Source organism: Bombus pascuorum, chromosome 1, assembly GCF_905332965.1.
Source record: "Bombus pascuorum chromosome 1, iyBomPasc1.1, whole genome shotgun sequence".
Taxonomy (NCBI): Eukaryota; Metazoa; Arthropoda; class Insecta; order Hymenoptera; family Apidae; genus Bombus; species Bombus pascuorum.
In genome coordinates, this window is record NC_083488.1 from 9,653,458 (window position 1) to 9,675,815 (window position 22,358).

At 29.7% G+C, this 22,358-nt stretch overlaps 2 protein-coding genes across 3 annotated transcripts; one reads left to right on the forward strand and one right to left on the reverse strand.

The window, feature by feature from the left end:
- Positions 1–151: 151 nt before the first annotated feature.
- LOC132904565 (serine/threonine-protein kinase pelle) lies at positions 152–2,835 on the forward strand. The gene is made up of 4 exons (XM_060955191.1): positions 152–890; positions 1,002–1,628; positions 1,710–2,149; positions 2,248–2,835. The coding sequence occupies exons 1-4, from the start codon at positions 758–760 to the stop codon at positions 2,587–2,589; spliced, it is 1,542 nt and encodes a 513-aa protein (XP_060811174.1). The 5' UTR covers positions 152–757; the 3' UTR covers positions 2,590–2,835.
- A 919-nt stretch (positions 2,836–3,754) lies between these two features.
- LOC132904545 (scavenger receptor class B member 1-like) lies at positions 3,755–22,113 on the reverse strand. Of its 2 annotated transcripts, none has more exons than XM_060955167.1 (11): positions 21,850–22,113; positions 18,401–18,499; positions 12,599–12,690; positions 12,289–12,449; positions 12,045–12,189; positions 10,788–10,988; positions 6,779–6,939; positions 6,405–6,691; positions 5,783–5,901; positions 5,186–5,311; positions 3,755–4,700 (listed from the first exon to the last, which is right to left on the reverse strand). In XM_060955167.1, the coding sequence occupies exons 2-11, from the start codon at positions 18,432–18,434 to the stop codon at positions 4,440–4,442; spliced, it is 1,587 nt and encodes a 528-aa protein (XP_060811150.1). In that variant the 5' UTR covers positions 18,435–18,499; positions 21,850–22,113; the 3' UTR covers positions 3,755–4,439. The 2 variants fall into 2 exon arrangements, with proteins under 2 accessions (XP_060811150.1, XP_060811141.1); XM_060955158.1 differs by having other exon boundaries at positions 21,764–22,113.
- Between the last annotated feature and the right edge of the window lie 245 nt (positions 22,114–22,358).

Consider the following 22,358-nt stretch of genomic DNA (forward strand, 5'->3'; position numbering starts at 1 on the left):
TTTCAATACTAATACTATAATAATAATTGATATGTATTTATTCGGTAATGCATATGCTAGCATGGAACCAAACAGAGCAGATTCCCTAAAAATCCCTAATTTTATAGGTTCTTGTATATGCTAGCGCGGAAGTTCAGCATTTATCCGTATGATGGAGCACCTGTATTGTGGCACACTTAGAACATGGGCGCAAGTACTCTCATTTCCTTTTTTATCATATAGATAGGTCTCGTCGAATTAGATCACAGTTAGGCACAGATCTGGAAATTCCAGTCGAGAGATAAGGACTTGAGATAATCTTACGCATCGGAAAATGTTTCTGATGTAAGGCACTTCAATCGATTTGTTAGATTTTGTCATGCAGCGCCATTTGTGTCTGCAACTTGCAATATGATCGATTTTGCAGCTGAACTCTACCCTATTATATAAATCAACATTTGTTTTAAACATTCTTCTGTATCACATGAAATTTATTCTAAATACACTGAAAAAATTTATGAGCAATAGTTTGATTTACATTCTTTACTTTCGGTGATAAGGATGGCGGAGGTGGCGTTAAATGTAAAAGTCTAACAAATCCTTTGCAGCGCTATGACCAGCGGCCAGTTTCTAAAGCATTTACGACCATACGCAGAACGATATCCGGTGTTGTCGCCATATTGATCTTTTTTGTCTTCATTTGACAGATGCTTACTTTATGTTTTTGACAATTTTTTGTATAGGAGTGTCCAAACTGGTAACTGGTTTAGATTAGTATATGTATGTGAGCCTAACTATGGCTACATCAGACTGTACGGATAATATCAAATATATTTATCAATTGCCATTTTTTGCACGATCGGAGATTTGTAAAATACTTAATCAAAATGATAAGTGGGAAGAACTTGCTGGTAAGTTCCAATAATATAATTCTAATAATTAAAATTGTATTTAGTATAATTTAGCAATACTTCATAAAAGGTTCTAGTAAAAAGTTTAACATTAAATGGGAATTCATTTAGGAACATGGATGAAATATGATGTATTGACAATACAGAGTTTGCGAAAAGAAAAAAATCCAACAGATGAATTACTAACAATGTGGGGTCACTATAATCATACAATATTGGAATTGTTTGTGCTGTTATCTAGAATGCAGCATTATCAATCTATGGTACCACTGAAACCATTTGTCGAAGAGAAATTTCATAAATTACTTTATAATGGAGAAGGAAATCTCCATAGAATACTTGAGAAACGCTCAAATAAAAACACAAAAGATTTAAAAATTGGAACACAGAATTTTAATCAAATTGCACCACCAGAACCAAATGTGCCAAAGATTATTGTAGAGAAAAATACCAGGGAGGAATCCCATAAAATTTTAAATCGACCTATGCAAGCCTTGCATATTGGAGTTGTTCGAAGTAATTCTAATAACTTACTTGTTGCTTCTCTAGCAGCAGGAAATCCTGCACTAGGTTCTTTACAACGTACTCCAACTAGTGGAAAAAAAGATAATGATGCTATCGTTTTCTCAGCAGAAGCAGCTATACCTCATGTTCCTTATAACGAACTAAGTATAGCTACCAATGAATGGAATTTATATAATATATTAGGGAGAGGTGGCTTTGGGACTGTGTATAGAGGTAATCAGGATAAAAGCAATAAATTTCTTATATATATATATTAATTTCATCTAAATAAACTATTATATCTTTGTTATATAGGCACATGGAAAAATACAGCTGTAGCTATTAAGAAAATAGAAAAAAGAGGGACAGATTCTGATGAAAGTCATCTACTTCAACTTCAACAGTCTTTTAGAGAAATTAAAATTTTAAATTCTTGTAGGCATGAAAATATATTACCACTGTATGCGTATAGTTTAGATGGCAAACTACCTTGTATTGTTTATCAACTTATGAAAAATGGATCTTTAGAAGACCGGTTATTGTTAAAACAGAAAAGTCAGCCATTATCTTGGATCCAGCGTCATGAAATAGCTAAAGGAACTGCATGTGGTTTACAATATTTGCACACAGTCGGAGAAAAGCCCTTGATACATGGTGATATAAAGAGTGCTAATATTTTGCTTGATAAAAATTTGGAACCTAGAATTGGTGATTTTGGTTTAGCGAGAGAGGGTCCTGAAAGAGATTCTATGGAAGTAAGTTCTGTTCTAATGATAATATTGTTGAAAAAATGTATGAAATACCTTGTTATTTATTATCATTATTATTTGTTTTATTATTATTTTCATTTCAGGTAAGCAAAATTCACGGCACTAGACCATATCTCCCAGAAGAATTTTTACATGGACGAAAATTATCTACGAAAGTCGATACATACAGTTATGGTATAGTTTTGTTTGAACTAGCTACTGGTTTACCAGCTTATGATAAATCTAGGTTGGGCAATAGGTTTTTAAAAGATTTTATTGACAATTGGGAAGACAAAGATCTTCCTTTGCTAATAGATAAAAAAGCAGGTGAGAAAGACAAACAGGTTTACAACAACCTAATAATTTTGGGAAAGTGGTGTACTAATCGTATGGCACAAAATAGACCTGAAATGGATTATGTATTCAAGAAACTAAATGATTTATAATTCAATCACGCTTTTATTTTTTATGTAAATTGTGTGAGAATTTTACATGTTCCGATGTGAATATCCCGTAAATTGTATATATTTAACATTATAGTATAGAAATTGACAGTATATAATCTTTAAGATATGTAACTTTCTCATAGAATTGTAGTATATAATTTATGATTTTGTTACAATATAAACATGTGTATGTAACAAATTATTATCAATTCCTAAGGAATTTTTGTAATTGTATGCTGTGTAATACTTTTGTTATAATTATATTAATATTTTTATTCTGTTATAAAAATACATATATATTTTTATATAGATTTTATATGTAATAACAATATTTTTAGAGGAAATAAAATTTTGCAAATGATGAATATACAAAAGACATCTTATTTCAATTATCTATACTATGTAATAAAATAATAGATAACTTATCACAGGTACTGAGTAAATAAATTTCACGTTATGCGTTTTCAATAAAAATTTCATTACAAAAGATGAAGGAAAATTAAAAGAGAAATTAAAGAGAGTAACTATATAACGAAACGATTGTAATATTTATGGTTCATCATAAACAGGCATATTTAGCAATACATGTTTTAAGGAATATAACAAATATAACTTCATTTTTACAAACAGAATTTACATGCTATATATATATATATATATATATATATGTATTGCTTATTTTTTAAGTAAAATATCTTAACAAATCTGAATACCTATCTAAATTATTGCTGTTATCGAATGCGATTTTATTTTTCAAATTATAAAAATAGAAGTTAAAATTATCTTAAGTGTATAGTATGATAAACTGAATTCCAATTTCAGTTTAGAAATATCATTAAATAGATGAAATCGCGAAAAATATAAAAATATTTGAGAATTAATACGTTAGACAAAATCAGAACATATTTTTGCGTCCTAAATATAATTACTTAATAACTGATAAATATAGTCCAGTAGTATAATACATAATTCATTTTTTACAATGATTAAAAATTATAGCTAGCATAATATTTTCTACGAGAAGAGAATGTTGTATTGAAATACACATTAAATTCGTTTTACATAAGTAGTAAAGCTAGGTACTTCCGATGGTGCAAATCGAAACGGAACAAAGTGATAGCTCTCGTAGTGATTAATGTTTCAATTAAAATACTGAATACAGGAATAATAATATGTAAGTGATTTATTATATTTGAATGTTACCTTCTTGACATTAAGTATGAAAGAATATTATATATAACAACAATATTTTTGCGAACGAATTCCATCAATCGAACTTTTTTCACAAGTATACAAATGTCATACGTCATATTCTTCTTTTTATACATTATCAGAATATATTCATTATTTTATATTCGGCAGGTTTATATTATTAATTATGTTACATATTGGTAACATATGTATACATAAGTACATAAATCCAATATGTAACAAATAAAATACTGTAATAAAGTTTCTATATGTATACATGTGATAGAAGAAATATTATTACAATATTATTTATAACGTACGTTTGATTATGTATAACGAAATATCAAATGCATTCCGTGGCACATCAAAAGAGAGCGTAAATTACTAAATGAATAAAAGCATGCAACGATAATATTCTGTTAGAATAATATCGATCCATATCGAGAATATTTTTAGCGCAAAACCCTGAATGTGTACTGTAACGTAGAATACCTTTTGCCGTATTCTGAGTCAATCAAAGTATGTAATAGAGAGCGTTAGTGCATTTTCCACTCATAGGAAAAAAAAAACGAATATTATCATCTAATGTTAAAGTATATTTAGTTATATTAAAATAAATTTGAGCATCGTACACGAGTACTTTTATAATGTTTGGTTAGTTAGTTTTTGATAGCCGATAAAATTTGTATCGTTGTGTATTGACCATAGTGTAATGGTACTCGTAAATCATAGCTATCTCTCCTGTCTACCGGAAGTGATTGTTGTTGCTGTTTGGTGGTCCACAATGTGGTTATCAATAATACGAACATCGTCACCCCTGCGATAGCCAATAACCATATTAATACCTCCTGCATTAATGGTCCTACTTGAAGCAGCAATTTCACGAGGAACAACAAGTCACTGGGTACTTGAGGTATTACCTGTAAATAAATTTGTGAAAATATAAGTTTAAGACATTATGGTTGCTTGTAATTGGAATTGTTATAACTTTCCAATTTTAAATATGTATTTTTCGAAAAATGATTATGACTAGCGTAATATATATTTATAGCGTAATTAACATATTAAACACTATATGTTCGTATTGAATAGACCTCGAAGCACTTGAAACCTGAATGAACATTTGTTCAATGCTATTGAGGGTTACATCTCACAATACCTATACATATCCTACTCTCACTTTATTACCACGCTTAAGTATATATAGAGAAAATGTTATCAGACAATGTGTTGAACAGGTTTATAAAAGAAGCGATTATTTGTGATAGTATCAAGAATGTTGAACTGTCGACTTTAAAGGTAGATTAAAGTAGATTAGGTGGAGCTTCATCCTATATGCCCATTGTTAATTACGAACGGTTTTACGAGCATGTTAGATGTAAAAATCTGAATGAAGAATACTCACCAGGTCACTCCAGAATAATGGTATTACTAAGTTATTAAAAATTTCAATCTGTGAATTATACTGAACAGGATTCATAATAAGATTGATCTGTACTTTTGAGTTTACTTTCATCGGGAAGCCGATTGTCTACGAAGAAAAAAGAGAAAAATACGGTCTGTTAATCATCGATTCTCAATAATAAAATTTGACTTCGGTTTTTCTATACAATCTCGATATTATTGAAAACTATTCAATGAATTTAATTGTTTTGTTGATTTTTAATTATTATTATTTATATTAGTTATTAGTACCAATCTCACGAGCACATTAAACATTATCGTTGTTTAATTACGGGACTAATAGATCGCTTTCGAATATTTACGTTATTCTCGCATATTATGGCTTTAATTGTGAAACACGGCGTAACACTTTCGTTAAGGAGAATGTGCTTTTGATAAAAGTTGCTCAAGCAGTAGCCAGCCTCGCAATACTTACATAAATTACGAAGCAAATAATAAAATCAAAGAAAGAAGCTACGTTATGTATCTTAAAACGATCATAGTTGCCGAATAATTCCTCGCAAATGTTAATAAGCTAGTTGCTTAGTATTGTATTTACCGGTTCTAGAATGATCTTCGTGGTGTGTTTTTCTGGATCTGGATTAATACCTTCGATATTCTCTTGTAAACTGGGATCAGCGTGAAGAAAATGCGGTAAAGACATCGCTGTAGGGATACCTTAAATAAGTAAGATACCTTAATAGCAAGTATTTTTATATATCTGTATTAGTTATTACGTTTCAATCAATATTATAAAGAAAAAGCACTATAAAATATCTTGATCTCGATGGAAATTTCTAAGTCTTCTAACCTTTTAAATTTGTTAAGAAAGGGTATAAAAATTGTATTTAAGAAAGTTGGTTATCAGTTTCAAAAACAGTATAACACATTTAGCTACGTTCAAGAAACAGTTAGTCTAATATTGTTTTATAGAAATGTTTGCTAGACACGTGTTCTAACACTCTGCATTATATTCGCAAAGTTCAACTTTTGACATTTAATGTTAGAGTCTGGCCGATGATGTTACGCTCACAGGTAGAAACTTTGCTATTCTGATATTTAGTCGGCGAGTCTGATTCGTGCAAGAACTTATATCATCCAACAAGCCAACGTGTGGTGAGCTAGAATTGGTAAGAAATCTAATATCGTTAAGTATTCGTCAGTTAATAAGAGATACGTACTGTAGTAACACGGCGTCATGTCAGATAGTCCTTTCTTTAAACATTTTCCTTTTTTCTTGCAATAACACGTATTATCCGGATTTTCATCAGGAGTATCTAAGAAATTGTCTGACACGCTGTAAAGATAACCACCTAGACCGTTTTCTGCTACCACTTCTTCTTTGAAAACAATTGGTATCGTTCTGCAGAACGCTTTCCTGAATATTCTGAATACAGCACGTTTGTCTAGAAATGCTGGGAATAATTCTCCTTCACTGCTTCCTCTAATGAGATTACAAATAGTATTCCTGTAATGTGAAGTGTTTGCGATAATACTCAATTCTTCCACTTAACTTTTTATTAATTAATTTTTGTTGCTTTTCCTCTCCACTTACTCTGGATATGTTTCGTTTCCATTATCTTCTCGATATCCCCATTGTGACATTCCTGGACTGCCGTTGTACAATTGAATACTTAAATAACGTCCTTCTTCCTCGGTCATATTCCCATTATGCCCAATATTCATGAGCACCACATTGTTTCCTTCGTCATACATCTAAAAAAGTTGTTAATAAATGCTTTTCGTGAATGCACTTTGATCATCGATCATGCATTATCGATATAAATTATATAATTTCACAGTTAATATAAATTTCAAACGCAAAAGCGTAAAAAATTTGCGATTAAAGGTATAACAAAATGTTTAATCGCTTCTTAAAATATTGATAAATATAATTCGAAAGAAGAAAAATGGATATTATTAAGAAATAGTATTCATTTTCTAGCATTCCCGTTGTAAATTGACAATAAACGATTAAGTTACTGGTGGAAATATTAATATCAAACTAAGCGGAAATATCATAGATCATAGAATTATTTTTAATTATATCTTGGTGGCGGGTTGACATTTCTCACATATTTTCTAACGATAAGGAAAACACACGCGAATAACTGTTAGTAAGTAAGTGAGGAATCATGCCAACGTGAATAAGAGGTATACGAAGTCAATTATTATAAAACGTCCATTGAACTTGACATGATATATGATTTGCGCTTGTTACTATATATCATGCAATTATATCGATTTATTTGAAAAAAAAGCGAGATTCTAGAAATGTATTATATACCACCATATGACGAGAAAAGAATGGGACAAGATACATATATTAGAAACATAACTTTCTGTTTCTCATATGCTATTTAAACTATTCTACAATTTGAAATGATATATTTCTAAAAATTTTATTCTATTAAAAATAGAATTTTATGCCTAATAAGATGGGATTTTAATCATTTATGAGATATTTTTATAATTGAGTATAAAAATATCTATGATATAAATTAAATAGTTTTAAAAGTCAACGAGATTAGCGATAAAGAATAACTTCCGATCAAATTCATTCGCTGAACATACACTATGACAACCTGTTCATGTTTACTAACATATAGTTGTTTTTTTGTGCAGTTAAAAGTTGTTGACACTAACCTCGTGAACCATGAAATGCATGTTTGCACAAACAGTGAAAGGAGCAACGGCTAGAAATAATTGCGTAAACCTTCGGTAATTTGGCGTATTATACTTGCAATATGGTGCACATATGTATATCTGATATCGCATTTAACTCATGTGTTTGTATATATGTATATATATATAACATTTATATATATATATATAATGTTATATTTTTCACATAATCGTTAAATTGCGTGGAGCTTGTATGTGTAATTGACGGTTGCAAGGTGTTGATGTGATCGTGCATATGAGAATTCTACAACAAAAAGCTTGAAATGTTTCGATCGATTCATATACAAACGAAGTTAGTTACTTGTGTCAATAACCGGTATATTATTCATTTAATTTTTTTCGTCAATAATTTATCTCATACGCAATACGATACTGGAATTGACGCATTTGCGTCAAGTTAATCTACTCATGTCGATGGTGTTTGCAACTAATTATTGCAATCTTGTTTACAATTACTACTCTTAAATTGTGTACAGTTTAAATAGTTTATATCCCAGATATGTCTAATTGCCGAACGTTGCTCTTAGTATTTTCGTTACATCCTTTAGGATGTTATTAGCATCTGAAGTTTAGGAGAAAAAGGGGAATGCCGATTTTATCGAATTTTAACATCTTTTAGTTTTACATTTACAAAATTTTTTCGCATGCTTTTCATTTCCGTGTGCTCTTTATCACTGGCTATGCCGCATTATGAATTAAAATTTTCTGAGCATTGTAATTATAAAAAATTAAAATGTACAACAAAAAATTAATACTTCTCGTTCTTTAGAGTTTAATCTGTTGTACATATATTATTTAAAATTATAAGTGAAAGTTGAAAATGACGCAGAATAAAATGGTGTTTTATTTTGATATATGAGAGGATACGAAGCTATGACACTATAATATCTAAAAATAAATTTTTGTTTTCTGAGAAATGCTAAAACTTGATATTCTCCTTTTCTCTTGCCGAACCTTCATTCGAGATTTCGATAAATTGAGGACTCTCTATTGTTTAGTGTTTGGTGGTAAAAGTTTCTTTTCCAGTAATGCTATAAAAATATGCATTGATATTCGTTCTACATACAGGGTGTATATATGCTATAACTGTCACCACGATTTTTCAGTGACGATTTCATTCATTTTGCATTTTACTTCCAATAATCGCGTATTAGGTTTTTTCGCGTAGATCATCATTCGGTTTTGAAATAAACCGAAAAATGTAAGCAAATACTGATGCGTTTGAGGTGTTCTTTTCACATTAATCATTATTTAAACACGTTTAATCCTTTGCACTCGACGGTCTTTTCGGTCGGGCGTAGCAGCAACTCGAGGTGATTTTGCGCGTATGTGACGAGTGCCTTGTAGGTAATATAAAATGATTTTATACAAAAATTAACTTAAAAAAATATTATATTTTAAAAATCTATATATATTTACATCTTTGAATATATAATTTTTTAATACTTTTTCTGTATTTTGTTTTTTTATGATAATTTATAAAACATCTGCCAAGATGCATCCTTGGCTTGTCGGGACAAGTATCGCAATAATAAGTTTCGTGTCGTTCTCCTGCTTTGTTTCGGTAACACACCTTACAATCCCTTTTTGTTACTATTAAAATTACATGGAGCTCTCCATTTAACCGAATTTCATCACAATTAGCAGTCGACGTCGAAGCTCGATTTCGCGGTTGTCGAATATTTTCTCTCAACTGGCTGACTAAAGTTTTTATAAATCGCAGGTGGTTAAATGATCTTTGGTCTTTTGCTTTTTTTACAGAATGTATTAATTAATTAAACAAATTTTCAAATCCATTTTTTTAGAGTTTCTAAATTTACGAAACTATAATATTTCTGTCACGATCGTCGAATCTGAACTAACGTCGGAGACGTTACCAGAACCATAGTTTCGGAAGAATTTGAGCATAAATATTTCATCTCCATCTTAAAGTGTAACATTTCACACTGGATAACAAACAATATAAAGAGCTAAGGAATCAATTTACAAATCAATACTTTGCTCCCATTAATTGGAGAGGTCGAAATCTAGCATATACAGGGATTATCGCCTCTCATTTTCCTCTCGAGTTGCCACACGGAACGCGGTGGCGACGGAAAATCGCTTCTCGAGTGCAAAGGGTTAAAAGTTTATAACGCAATAACAATATATATCATTTTATTCGGCAGAATCCACAGAATCTTTTTATCTCAACCGCAATTCGATAGCTACTGCAAAAGCACAACACATCTTCAATGTTAAAAACGTAGAATTCTTTTCAAAATTAATTTTTTTTGTTTCTAAGAAAGGACAGTTTGCAGATTTGTGTTTAGTTCACAAAGGTCTACAAGAATCGCCTATTGAAGGATGGAAAATTAAATACGCGTTGAACAGTGTTAACGGAAGTCCCTGAAGAATCGTGACGACAGTTATACCATTCACCTAGTATAGAGCAATGGTTCATGAAAAGCAAGGATCAATGACAAAACGTGACGCGTAATTGTTCGTTATAAGTGCTTTTACGAAAGAGTTTCTTATGCATTTGATTATTCCGTTTACGAAAGCATTGGCAAAGCAATTTATAATAATGATATGTATATTGTATGATTCTCTCTGTATTTATTGCGCGTGTTTGTCTTGAATAACTAATCCTATATTTTATTAGCTTTTGTATGATAACTCTTGGAAGACTTTTCTTAGAACAGAATAATGTAAGTACTATGTGATAAATATCGCACCTTAGAGCTTACTTATCATATGTATAAGCAGATTTGTTAATGTGCTCAGGTTTTCTTGGTAGTAAATCATCATTTATTTTTCCTATATTTATTTGTTTTATTAATTTTAATTTTAATTTTAACATTAATAGTTTTTATTTACAATTAAACAAAATAACTTACCCTGTCAAGCAGCCCGAATTTGCCAAAGTTTATGAAACTTGGCATGATATTGCTTGCAAGATGAATCAAAGTATCTTCATAGCCCCACAGATAATCGTGAACGGTTAAATGTAATATTGGTTTACTGTTTAACAAGTTTATAAGGCTATTCAAAGGGTAGTTCACAAAAAATCCAGCATCGTGCAGCGTTGAAAAGGCTCCCTGTAAGTGTTAAAAGTAATAACAATACATATAAGAAAAATTAGAATCATTAATACAAACAATACAACGAATAAGGATATAGTACGTACTAAAACTATTCAGATACAAGAATCATGGATATGTATGGAATAATGATATTAACTTATTTTATTGATCATGGATTTATTGCATCGCGTGAGATAATTTTGCATAGATTTAGTGCGCATTTTAAATATCGTTTCAGAATAAATAATCGTGGATATGTAATGTAAAGAAAACAATTTTTTAGTGGAATGACATCTCGAAATCCTATTTGTAATATTGTATATTAATTGTCGTAACTGACAACAAACAAAATAGTACAATTAAAGTAGTAAATCTCCTATGATGATTTATTACTGATTTATTACTGATTTATTATTGATTTATTACTGATGATTGTTTCTTTCATTAGGGAAAGCTGGATAATTATATCGCGGATAACGACTTTGAAAATGTAAAATATCGTTGAACTGTTATCATAGGAATTATTATGAATCACTGCGACTAATGATTAATTAACATTTGCTCACATAATTATAATAAGATCATAAATTGATAATTGTAAGATTACTTCAATTAAACAGTTTTGTACTTATTCAGTATTTTGCATACTCTTAACACTAAATCGATCTCACGTTAAAGAATATGGTATCGTAAAACTATCAGAGCATTTTCAAAATTGATCGTTTTATGTCAATGCTTAAGTATGATTGGAATGTGATCATCAATAAAAAAGATGAACATATAATGTTTCCATATAAACTTTACTATCGGTAAGCTTCTCATCCTATACATTTTTATTAGTATCTTTCTTTGTAGTTGTACACAACCATATCAATTAATTGAACTATTCTCTCTGAAAAAACTTTTAGGATCTCTTACTGGAATTTTTGAACGCTTATCGTCAGAACATTAGAATGATTGAAATGTTGTATGCGAAAGCATATTATGACGATCATAATTAATTGATTAATTACTTATACATTTGTAAATAATAACATTGTCCATCGATTTATGAATTTAGTATTTACTTACCAACATGGGTATGTTTGGAGCAAACACCATATCTACTTCCGGATTGCCAATCGATAGTTCTGGTATATACACTATCTTTCTCTTTGGAACAAACGAAATCGTGTTGTTCTCGTGCCAAGTGACATTTGTGTTTTCTAAAAGTTCCCTAAGAATGAAAAGAAAAAATCAATTATGAATAATTTGTCAAAATGATGAATAGTCTATCTAACTTATAAAATGAAATGGAAAAGTTCGTATTAATTACTGGTAGACGTAAGGGCCAACTTCTTCAACTTTCAACTTTACTCCGCCTTCGAGAAATTCTTCCGCATTTGTGATATTGAATATGTATATTTTTATGTAAACATCAACGATAGGCTTCCTCCATAGTTCAAAAATCAATGAATTCGGTGTCATTCGAACTTCCTGAAACAAGTTTTTGCAATTAGCACGATGCCTTGTTTTCAGACAAGCTGAGTAATTTTATTTCTATGTCTCAAGAATTGTCATAGAAACCTATTTATGAATTTTAAATTACAATTTCTACGAACATGGTATAATTTCGGTACACTTACTTGATCTAATATTAATTTCATTGGATTGATAGTACGTAGAAGGCAAGCCAAAATGCTGCAACTGATGCCTACTGAGAAGAATATTATGCATTCTGTAATAGAAAAGAAAAATGATTAATTACATTTTCTTCACTTTTTTGTTAAACAATCTTTTTTATAGAAAAACAAATATAAAAGTAGTATCTTATGTCTTTCTATATCTTTCATATGGTAAGTTTTACAAAATAAAAGTTAAAACATTTATTAAATTAATAGTTTTCCGACATAAATAGGTTAGTAATTTTTTATACAAAATCTTGAGCTGCATTGATTAATGTATGATGAAATATATGATTCCATCAAAAAGAAAACAAAGTTCTCCTCCACATGATCTATATGCGCCTATCTACAGAAAAACTAATTGTAATATTAAAACATGCCATTTATCCTTTATCTGAAACATTTTTCAATATAGTTAATGGTGTCGAAAATATTTCAGCTTAAGGGGGATTCTCGTGCAACAACAGTAAATGCAAGTGATTTTTATAAATTTTTTTAAAACAACTATTGGTTATATGGGGTTAAACATTTTTGGGATGTAAATAGGGAGTTTTAAATGTAATCTTTTTATTTCAGTTCCTTTTATCGTTTATTATATATTAAACAAGTCTCGTGATCATCTTTAACGATAGTTACGTTGTTGGCGTGCAGAATAGTATGCGTCACTATCATTAGAATGCAAAAATTAAGAAATTTTCTCAAAATTAGATAGTTTATGTGATTGAATCTATTTTTAGAAGATAAACGAAAAATTTGTAAGTTCTAACGTTTAAAAAAAAAAAACTTTATTTGGCAGATAAATGAAGTTTATATTGTTCGAAAAAATATTATAAATAAATAAACAAGTAAAAATTTGAGGTTCAATCCCTGGATTGTAACAAAAATTTGTAACAAAATGAACGAATTTTGTCCAAAATTGACTAATCAATTAGTTTTTTAGTTATCGTACACGCCAGTTTAAAAAGTTATTAAACGTAACAGTTTAAAAAGTCAATGAACAATAAGAAAAATTGAAAGAAAAAACATAAGATTTTTATTTCAAAACTATATTTACATCCCAAGAACGTCTAGTCCAAATAACTAGTAGCTAGTCTAAAAAAAATTCATAGATATCACTTGCTTTTATTATTGTCACACAGAAATCGTCCTTCAGATAGGTAACTCAGCTTGCATATTACATAAATTTAATAATTCATTGCGAATTACAAATTTATTGTTGAATGCCGGAAATGACGATTGGTCCAAGTTCTAAAATTCCGGATTATTTACATATGTCTGTCAATCTACTGATTATGAAAATCACACGTATAAACATAATTCATTAAATTAGAAGATAAACTAACGATATTTACATCACATACAGATTGAATTAAAATATGATAATTCGTTCAATGAGTGCGTTTGAGATATGTAAATAATATATTTCACATATGTAGAAAAATTGTTGATAGGAGTACGAGGAGTACAATATACATATCTTCTTTTTGCATTTGTATTTTATTACTCTATAAATATTAATAACAATTCTATCCATTGGATGGCTAATCGCGAATAAATATTGCGTCAAAAAACTGAACAAGAAACTGAACAATATCAGATAATTTTCAGCTTTTTGTTGCATTATAACGTAAGTGGAATGTCAAGTAGTTGTCATTTATATTTCTTAATCGAACCTTGAATTTTTTAAACGTCTTTTTTTGACCATAGTACCACCGATGATCAACATAATAACATACTAGAGCAATTTTGATCTCTTGAATTAACTAAATCTTAAGATGATTATGAATGATACATGAAGAATTTATTATGCAAGTTATGACGCGTGTATTTAAGTGTATGTAATTTCTCCTTCTAGTATTTGAATTCGATTATGAATTTAATTTTCAAGGAATTCTTCGTATTGGCGGGCGTTTTATAGGATGCGTATTTTGGACGAAGTGATTAGCATTGTAAATTTCTTTTGGGACAAACTTGAAATGTCAAGACATAAACATTATTGATAAGCGTCAATCATGTGCTACGGTACGTTTTGTGATTCGCACTATCCTGCTTACCTTGACTCAAATTCAACATTAAGTAACGTATAAATCTAAGAAAAAGGACCAGTTTAAAAACGATTTCTTCGGTTAGGTGGTTGGTAAAAGTATTGGTTCGTGAATTGCCTTATTCTGTCGTTCATTGGTTCACTTATTCATCGGTATTATACCTTAATTTGGAAGGTATTATTTTTACTGATGACGTAAATTGCTGGTAATTCATGGTTTGCTAAAAATTAGGTTGTCGACGAAGTTTTGTATCGTTTTATTTTTACACTAACAAAAAGTTGGGTTGACAATTGTTCCTGGGGGGTTTTCTTACATTGTGTGAATATGCAGAAATACGTGAATCACGCGCAATACGTTTTATGAGCGATTACAGTGATTCTAGCAAATTAATTTCCACTTATGAATAAATGACGCATGTAAATATCGAAAGCATCTCGTCTCGGAATTTAATTATTGAATATATGTATTATAAATTATTTCCTAGGAGAAATTATTTCATTTTGGAGATTTAAAACATTTATAGTGTTATGTAATGAAATATTTCATTTACATAATTTATGTCATTTGAAGGATAAGTATTTTCTTTGATTACTTATAGTAATTTACAATAACTTGATTATTGTAGAAGGTTGTTTGCTATTTGTTTATTGTAAAAGATAATAGGATGCACTGAACGTTAAAAAATTTATAGATTTGCTCAATTTATGATTTATGATTTATTGCTTTATAAAGAGAAGAGAAACAAAATAAATATAATTGATTCCGTCCCAACGAACTCGTCAATATACCTATTCTTTTTACTACGATAGTGTAATTTCCTTTATTACAGACAAGTACGACAGACGAGTAAACAAGACAAAAGTTATTTTTATCTAGCCATGGTAACGTAATATTGAAATTATTCTAGATAATGAAGTACTGACTTATTACCAATGCGCTTTTAATATTTCTAAAGAAATAAAAATTTTTCTCTCGGTCCATCAATTTAATTGCTTATTTTCTTAAAAGTATGCAAATTTATAGCTTGCATAATATAGATAATTAAAAATATATTCCTTAGTAGAATAGATATTCATAGTTATTTGTTATAAAATAAGTAAAATTATTATTACTACTGTGTTAATATTAGCTTCCTAAAGCTATATAAAACAATATAAAGCACTGTCATGTTTGTACATAGCAGGAGTTGCGAGGTCTCGCGGGTCTGCCTCGTACTGTCTGTACTCTGTACTCTGTAACTACATATCTTAGCTTGGTAGCTTAGAAAACGTAATTGTAACGCGTGCCATTGGGAGCTACTGTGTGTATACGAAAATGGTGTGTGTATTTATTTACAGCGTCATAGCGAAAGTAATGTATGCAAATGTCATTATGTATGAGCTAATAATTGCCACGGTGGACAGATGTCATTTACTTTTTTAGTATAGCAGCGTGATTTGAATGAAGAACAATTAAAACGATAATCGGTGACAACATACGTTATTACATATGTAATCTCGATATGTAAACCTATCATGAATAGAGAAATGATATATTATATATGTATATCATTATATATTCAATGTACTAATGGAATCGGGATGTTGTGTTTGTTATTGCTATTGTTTTTCACTAAACGCATAAAATTTTATTTCACAAACTAGGAAAATGTAAACGAAAGTCGCATATACAGTATCAAGAATTCAAGAGATAAAGTTTGTCAATTTCAATAGAATTCAGTATTTTCTGCACGGAGTCCTCATTCTACTAAACATAACCAATTCCCAATACCGTAAGAATTAATCCTTGACCTAAAGACTCTGGCCATTCACAAATCAAAACAGTTTGTCGGAAATATCAAACCAGCCATTAGTTATGACTATTCACGTATATCTACATAACAATATTGTGAGAATCGAAAATTGTTTAGTTGCATTAGCATTCATATTGAATCATTATGTCATTTTGTTTTGAATTATAAAAAAGCGATAAATGAACACGTAACTTTTTTAATAATAATTCGATATTTTTAATGTGGTGCGTTTCACTGTTTACTTCTGACCAAAGATTGTTTCGTTCATCGTAAAACAGGAGCATATTAGTGGAATATAAGGTATTCGAATAAAACGATAAAGACAGAATTATGATGTAGAAGTATTTTAGTCAGAAGTTAACGAAGTATTAACAATTGAAGTAGAATCATGAAATTGATTATCTCGAGTTCTTCCGATCGAAGTCTACTAGTTGATAAGTTTGGATTATTTATAAAAGTCTCTGACATGTTACATAACATTATGGCGATAAATGTCTCATTAATAAAAAGAAAAGGTTCTTTTTATCTCAAATATTATACAAGATCTCAGATATCACAGATTTTTTATTCAGTAAAAAATTCAGCGTGACTTACCGATCATTCAAGACAAAGCAGAAAGGTATTCATGTTGAAGTCAAAATCATACTATCATATTAACATTCCTTGACTTTCTTTAGAAATGAAATTCAGCATGTACATTTTTCGGAAGTCTCTTACGAAACTTCGGTGTTTTATTACCGGTTAGACACCGGTTTACGTAGTTTTTCAATGGCCGAGACCTTTAAACGGTTACCAAAGTTGATACCAGTTAATATATGTTAATATATGATGTCCCGAATCATGGAAATCTCAAACCATTTTCCATGAAGGAACTTTTTTGACAGACTTATTAACTTATTAACATTCTACCAAGCAGATGCTTGTTACACATAACAGACAGTTAAAGTGAAATACATATGCATATGTCTCAAAGTTCTTTTGACTATTTTTCGACTTTGTTCAACTCGGTTCTCTTTGATTCATTAAAAATTGTTTTTAAGGCTTCGGTTACCTAATATTCTCGAAAAGTAATATGTTTATATCCTAATACTTATGAAGTATACAATAAAAATTAATGATGTACCGAATAATCATAAATGATTATATAATCATATAAGAACTTTAAATCAGGATTACGGAATTAACGTCTGTAAATCAGAAATGAAATCCAAATTGTATTTCATTTTTGTCTGACGCCTTGAAACATCAACTATGGAAAGCCTGACTGAAAACAATTATTTATACTCTATAAGATAAAAAGGAGAAATAGAGGCTGACAAAAACAATGTCGAAGGAAAACAGGAAAATAAGGAAAAGGTATGATCATTTCGTGCAACACTTCTGATGTTTTTTCCATATTATTGTTTTTATGTAATTCATATGTTTAGATAATGAAAACATATTGTTAAAACTTGATCGAGGTTGCGTTTCTACTTAATTATCGAGCATTTGCAGCGAGTAACAAGTTTTTCTACGTTATATATCGTTGCCTGGCATTAATAGTAATAGAACTAAAAAAATTTCAAATTTTGTTTTATTGAATAAAACATCTATATTATATTTCTACTTTTATCGTATAATACGGTATATTTATAACTTGTCAGGGGATAAAATTATTACTTGTGCCGTTATCACCTTGGCCTTAACTGTACAACAATACTTTCAGTTGTTTAGTAACACTACAAGTGGAAGCTTGCATTGCTTTCGCAAATAGTGACATATCATGTGTTAAGCAAACCTTATATGGTCTTTAAGATTCTTACGAAAATTTCTTTGTAAATATTAAAAAATCACTCTCAATGCCGATTATTATTTATAAAATACGATATGCTTAATGATACTTATTGATTGACGTATGCATATATGCACGTACACACGATTACTCACTTTTAAATTGCGGCAGCGGGTTTGTGAATTTCATGGTTGCGACCTGGTTTTCGCGTGTCTCGTTGCCTTACTTTTTTCTGTCTCCTTGATTGTAAAATTCTGAAACAGAGGGATTGCTTTATTATAGCGCCTTGTCGATCAACTCTGTAACCCTAATTCAATAATACGATAATTTGTTTTCATTTAGGTACGAAATAGGGAAGAATCTCTTTTTCTTATAAGAATTGGAAAAATTTTTGTTACGGTCTTATTTTCGAGGTAATAATATTTAAGCATATAGCACGTGTTTTATTAGTCCTACTATCATATTTTGTTCCTACTGTCATATTTACTAATTTAATATTTTATAAGATAGTCGGAATGTACAAACATACTCATTTGAAGAAGTTTACGTTTCGAACATACTGTTCTACTGGGAATAATGTGATTGTATAGTACGGGAAGTTTAAAAACACATGTGCAAACACGGTACATGTATCTATTCGACAAAGTTTGACTAAGAGATCTAAAAACATGTTAAAATTACGTTCAAACTATACAAATATATATTCCAAGTTTGAAGCGGAATTGCATCTTAATTTGTCAAGGTCATTGACACGTGTGCGTTATTTGCACAGCTATTCATACAGCTATGAAAAAAATAACCTTTTTTTTGGCGGTAGAATTTTTCATTCTCGAATTTTTATTCCTTTCCTGTTTTTCTTATACATATTCAATGTATCTGGTGACTTATACATCTGAATATAACTCGGAGGTATATCTATCTACATGGTAGACTGTAGATTTTTATCAGTAATATACATTGAGGATTTGCAATGATAATGATACGACAGCAACCATTAACAGTAAATAAAACATCAAGAACGAAAATGTTCTTCGGGATTTCTAATACTAACGGGAATAATTAATTATTTTATGTCGAACGAACAGCAAAAACAGTTGGTAAATTAATTAAACGAATTTTGAATTCATAAGTTAGCAGCTAGTGTGTCTTGTAATTTTTAAATGTGAGAACTGAATCATCGAGGTATCACAGATAGATGGTTATCAAAATTAACGAATCGATGAAGGTTAAAAAAGAAATTATATAGGCGTTGGTTTGTGATTTAATTAATGCATTGATCTAGCCAAAATCTTTGGTTAAAAACTTAGGGGAAATTCATCTATAATTTATTATTCATTCATAAATCTTTTCTGATTCACCTTTTTTTCTTAAATTATTTAATAAATTGGATGTTTTCTCGCTATATATTTCCTTCAATATTCGCATAAAAGACTCTTTCTTTTTGTTTTCTAGATATGATAAAATATATCATAAAGAAAATGTCATTTCTTTCTGATTTTAAATATCACTTTTTATATAATATAATCGGAAGATCGTTGAATATGTTTGCATCTTGCTTCTTTTATAACTTTTTTCCGACTCTGAGATTAGAATTATATTATAAAACAATCGATATTTATAATTATATTATTGCTGTTAATCATAAACACCTGTAATACTATAAATATCAAATTTGACATCAGTTGAAATATTTCTAAAAATAACTCCAAAAACGTAACTAAAACAAATTTGTGAATAGATGATAAACATTTCTTTATCGCTGTAAATAGCTGAGTAACTCTGAAAATAAAATCTGCCTAGGATATAAAAATATTTGTTAACATTTCAGATAATGGTATGGCATTACATTCTCAAATCTTGTCAGTTTCTTAAATCGTGTTTTCTTTTTTATATCTTTTTTATTTTTTTTTTATATTGACGTCGTTAAAAAATATAAAGCTTTTTTTACCTTCAGTATGCACTGATGGAATGAAGTAGTCGTTAAATTATTGTCTCTAAAATATTCGCACGTAAGAATATAAATTATGTTTGTTAACTCGTGAATATTTGGCTATCAAAATACGGTAATAATAGAGTAAGTAATAGTAGAGTAAAATGGTTTGTATTTCGAGTACACAAATATACTGTGTTTAATTCAGACGAACTAATAAAACTAAATTTAAATGTTGGGAACTCTGTTAAACGTTACTGCGATATAATTCGTTTAGTGATTTCAACGCTTGCTTAAGGAATCTTTATGTTGAGAAGCATGTACACCAACGTTTGTGATCTGGAAACTTGATAGAAGATTATCTTCCCTTAAACATTTACTATCGAAGTTTCACATTTAGGCAAAACGAGTATTCTAAAAGGATTCAATTAACACCTTTATTCATCGCTTTGAATGTAAAATGAGGTACATGTTCAGTAAAGATATTCTCCAAACCTTCCTTAATTAAGGATTTATTCCTTTTTTCCCGGTGGAATATACCAAATTTCTGACCAAATGAAACTCTAGTAGATTGAATGATAAAAATTTTTATTAAATTTAAACACTATTAAATAGTATTTAAAACATTATCCTTATTTAGAAAGCAATAAGAAAACAAGATAGCGCAAGTATTATGAACTTACGTAAATGAAATAATGACTGAGTACTAAACATGGCTATTGACCACATATTCAATTATATAAAATATAAAAATTCCCTTATATAAATATATAAGGGAATTTTTGGTTTTGGACACGTAATTTCAAATTAACAGTTTAAATAATTTTAATTTTTTAACAGTTAAAAAAATTCATATAATTTTCGAGTTCTGTATTTATAATGATTAATTATAAAATATAACTTATAACGTAGGCGCTCATTTTTTATATTCACTCATATTTGTTTATATTCCTTTTAATTTCACAAATGTAAGCGTAATTTTCTAATATCGCGCACAGTTATTAACATGATGACATAATAAACAAGGTGATCCGAGTAGATGATCTGTCATCTTTCAAGTACGCATCTTGCATTAATATCGAAGTATAAAGCGAAAGAGAGTACATATGCAGAATGAAACGTGTCGTGAGTATCTATGAAGCATCTCTTGGTGGAATCAGAGCTACCAAGCTGTTCGAAGAAAATATATTCTGCATACTTAATAACGCCAGCATACCTTGATGTTAACAATTTTTATGATCTTTACCCGCTGTTTCTTAGCATAGAAGTTCGTAGTTTCTCGCCTTGATACGAGTGTTCTTAGAAAAAGATTCATAAAAAAATATATGAAATATATATCTTCATATTTGGAAGAAAATGATCAGTCATTATATTATAAACAATTAGTGGCTTCAATATAATTCTAATTTATTATCTTATCTATCTATTGATGGATCTCTACGAAATTAGAAAATACATAACGTTACGGAAATATTTGATTGTTAATTAGCCTCATCATTTTTTATTCTTAATTTATTGTATTATTTCGGATGCCGCATTGTTTTAGCCAGCAGATAAAACTTTTCACACAATACAACGAACATCTTACCACATGCAAATTTTGTTTTTTGTTGCGGACTAACTAAAATTTGGAGAGAATAAAATCGTAGCACATCACTCAACTACTTTACTTACTGAGTTAGAACTTTAGTTCTAACAGATCGTACTAATTCGAAGGTATAACGCACAGAGTAACAGAAACAACATGTATCACAGTTCCATCTTTCCTGTGCGATTCAGAATTTCGTTGTCAATCAAAAATAAAACTACACGTAGTTTGTTTAATGATCAAATTCGCGGCACGAACACGACATGAAAATTCGTAACTACTTCAGCAAGACACTTTATATCGTTTGCCACTATACATTCCCTCCCTATCTTGCCATTAGTGAGCACGAGTCTTGTGTTCACTCTGCTTTATACTGTCTCCTGATCACTAACCCCCATACGACGCCAATGAAGACAACGTCTACGATTTCTCTCGTTCCTCGGACATCAATATACTGATAGGGCGCGATGTCTGGCATATAAAAAGTGATATATTTAAGACATCCTGTTAAATGGGAAAATATTCGTAATATGAGCTCAATTTCTAATTTTATTAAAATATCGAATTAATTTCTAAAAATAATTTGCTTTGGATT

Excerpts from the sequence above, each read along its gene's own strand:
- LOC132904565 (XM_060955191.1), top strand. The coding sequence starts at position 758 with ATGTATGTGAGCCTAACTATGGCTACATCAGACTGTACGGATAATATC. Across the intron at positions 891-1,001 it reads TAAGTGGGAAGAACTTGCTG|GAACATGGATGAAATATGAT; the intron begins GTAAGTTCCAAT and ends GAATTCATTTAG. Across the intron at positions 2,150-2,247 it reads CTGAAAGAGATTCTATGGAA|GTAAGCAAAATTCACGGCAC; the intron begins GTAAGTTCTGTT and ends TTTTCATTTCAG.
- LOC132904545 (XM_060955167.1), bottom strand. The coding sequence starts at position 18,434 with ATGAAATTCACAAACCCGCTGCCGCAATTTAAAA. Across the intron at positions 12,691-18,400 it reads CCCGCTGCCGCAATTTAAAA|AATGCATAATATTCTTCTCA; the intron begins GTGAGTAATCGT and ends TTTCTATTACAG. Across the intron at positions 5,902-6,404 it reads CATGACGCCGTGTTACTACA|GTATCCCTACAGCGATGTCT; the intron begins GTACGTATCTCT and ends TACTTATTTAAG.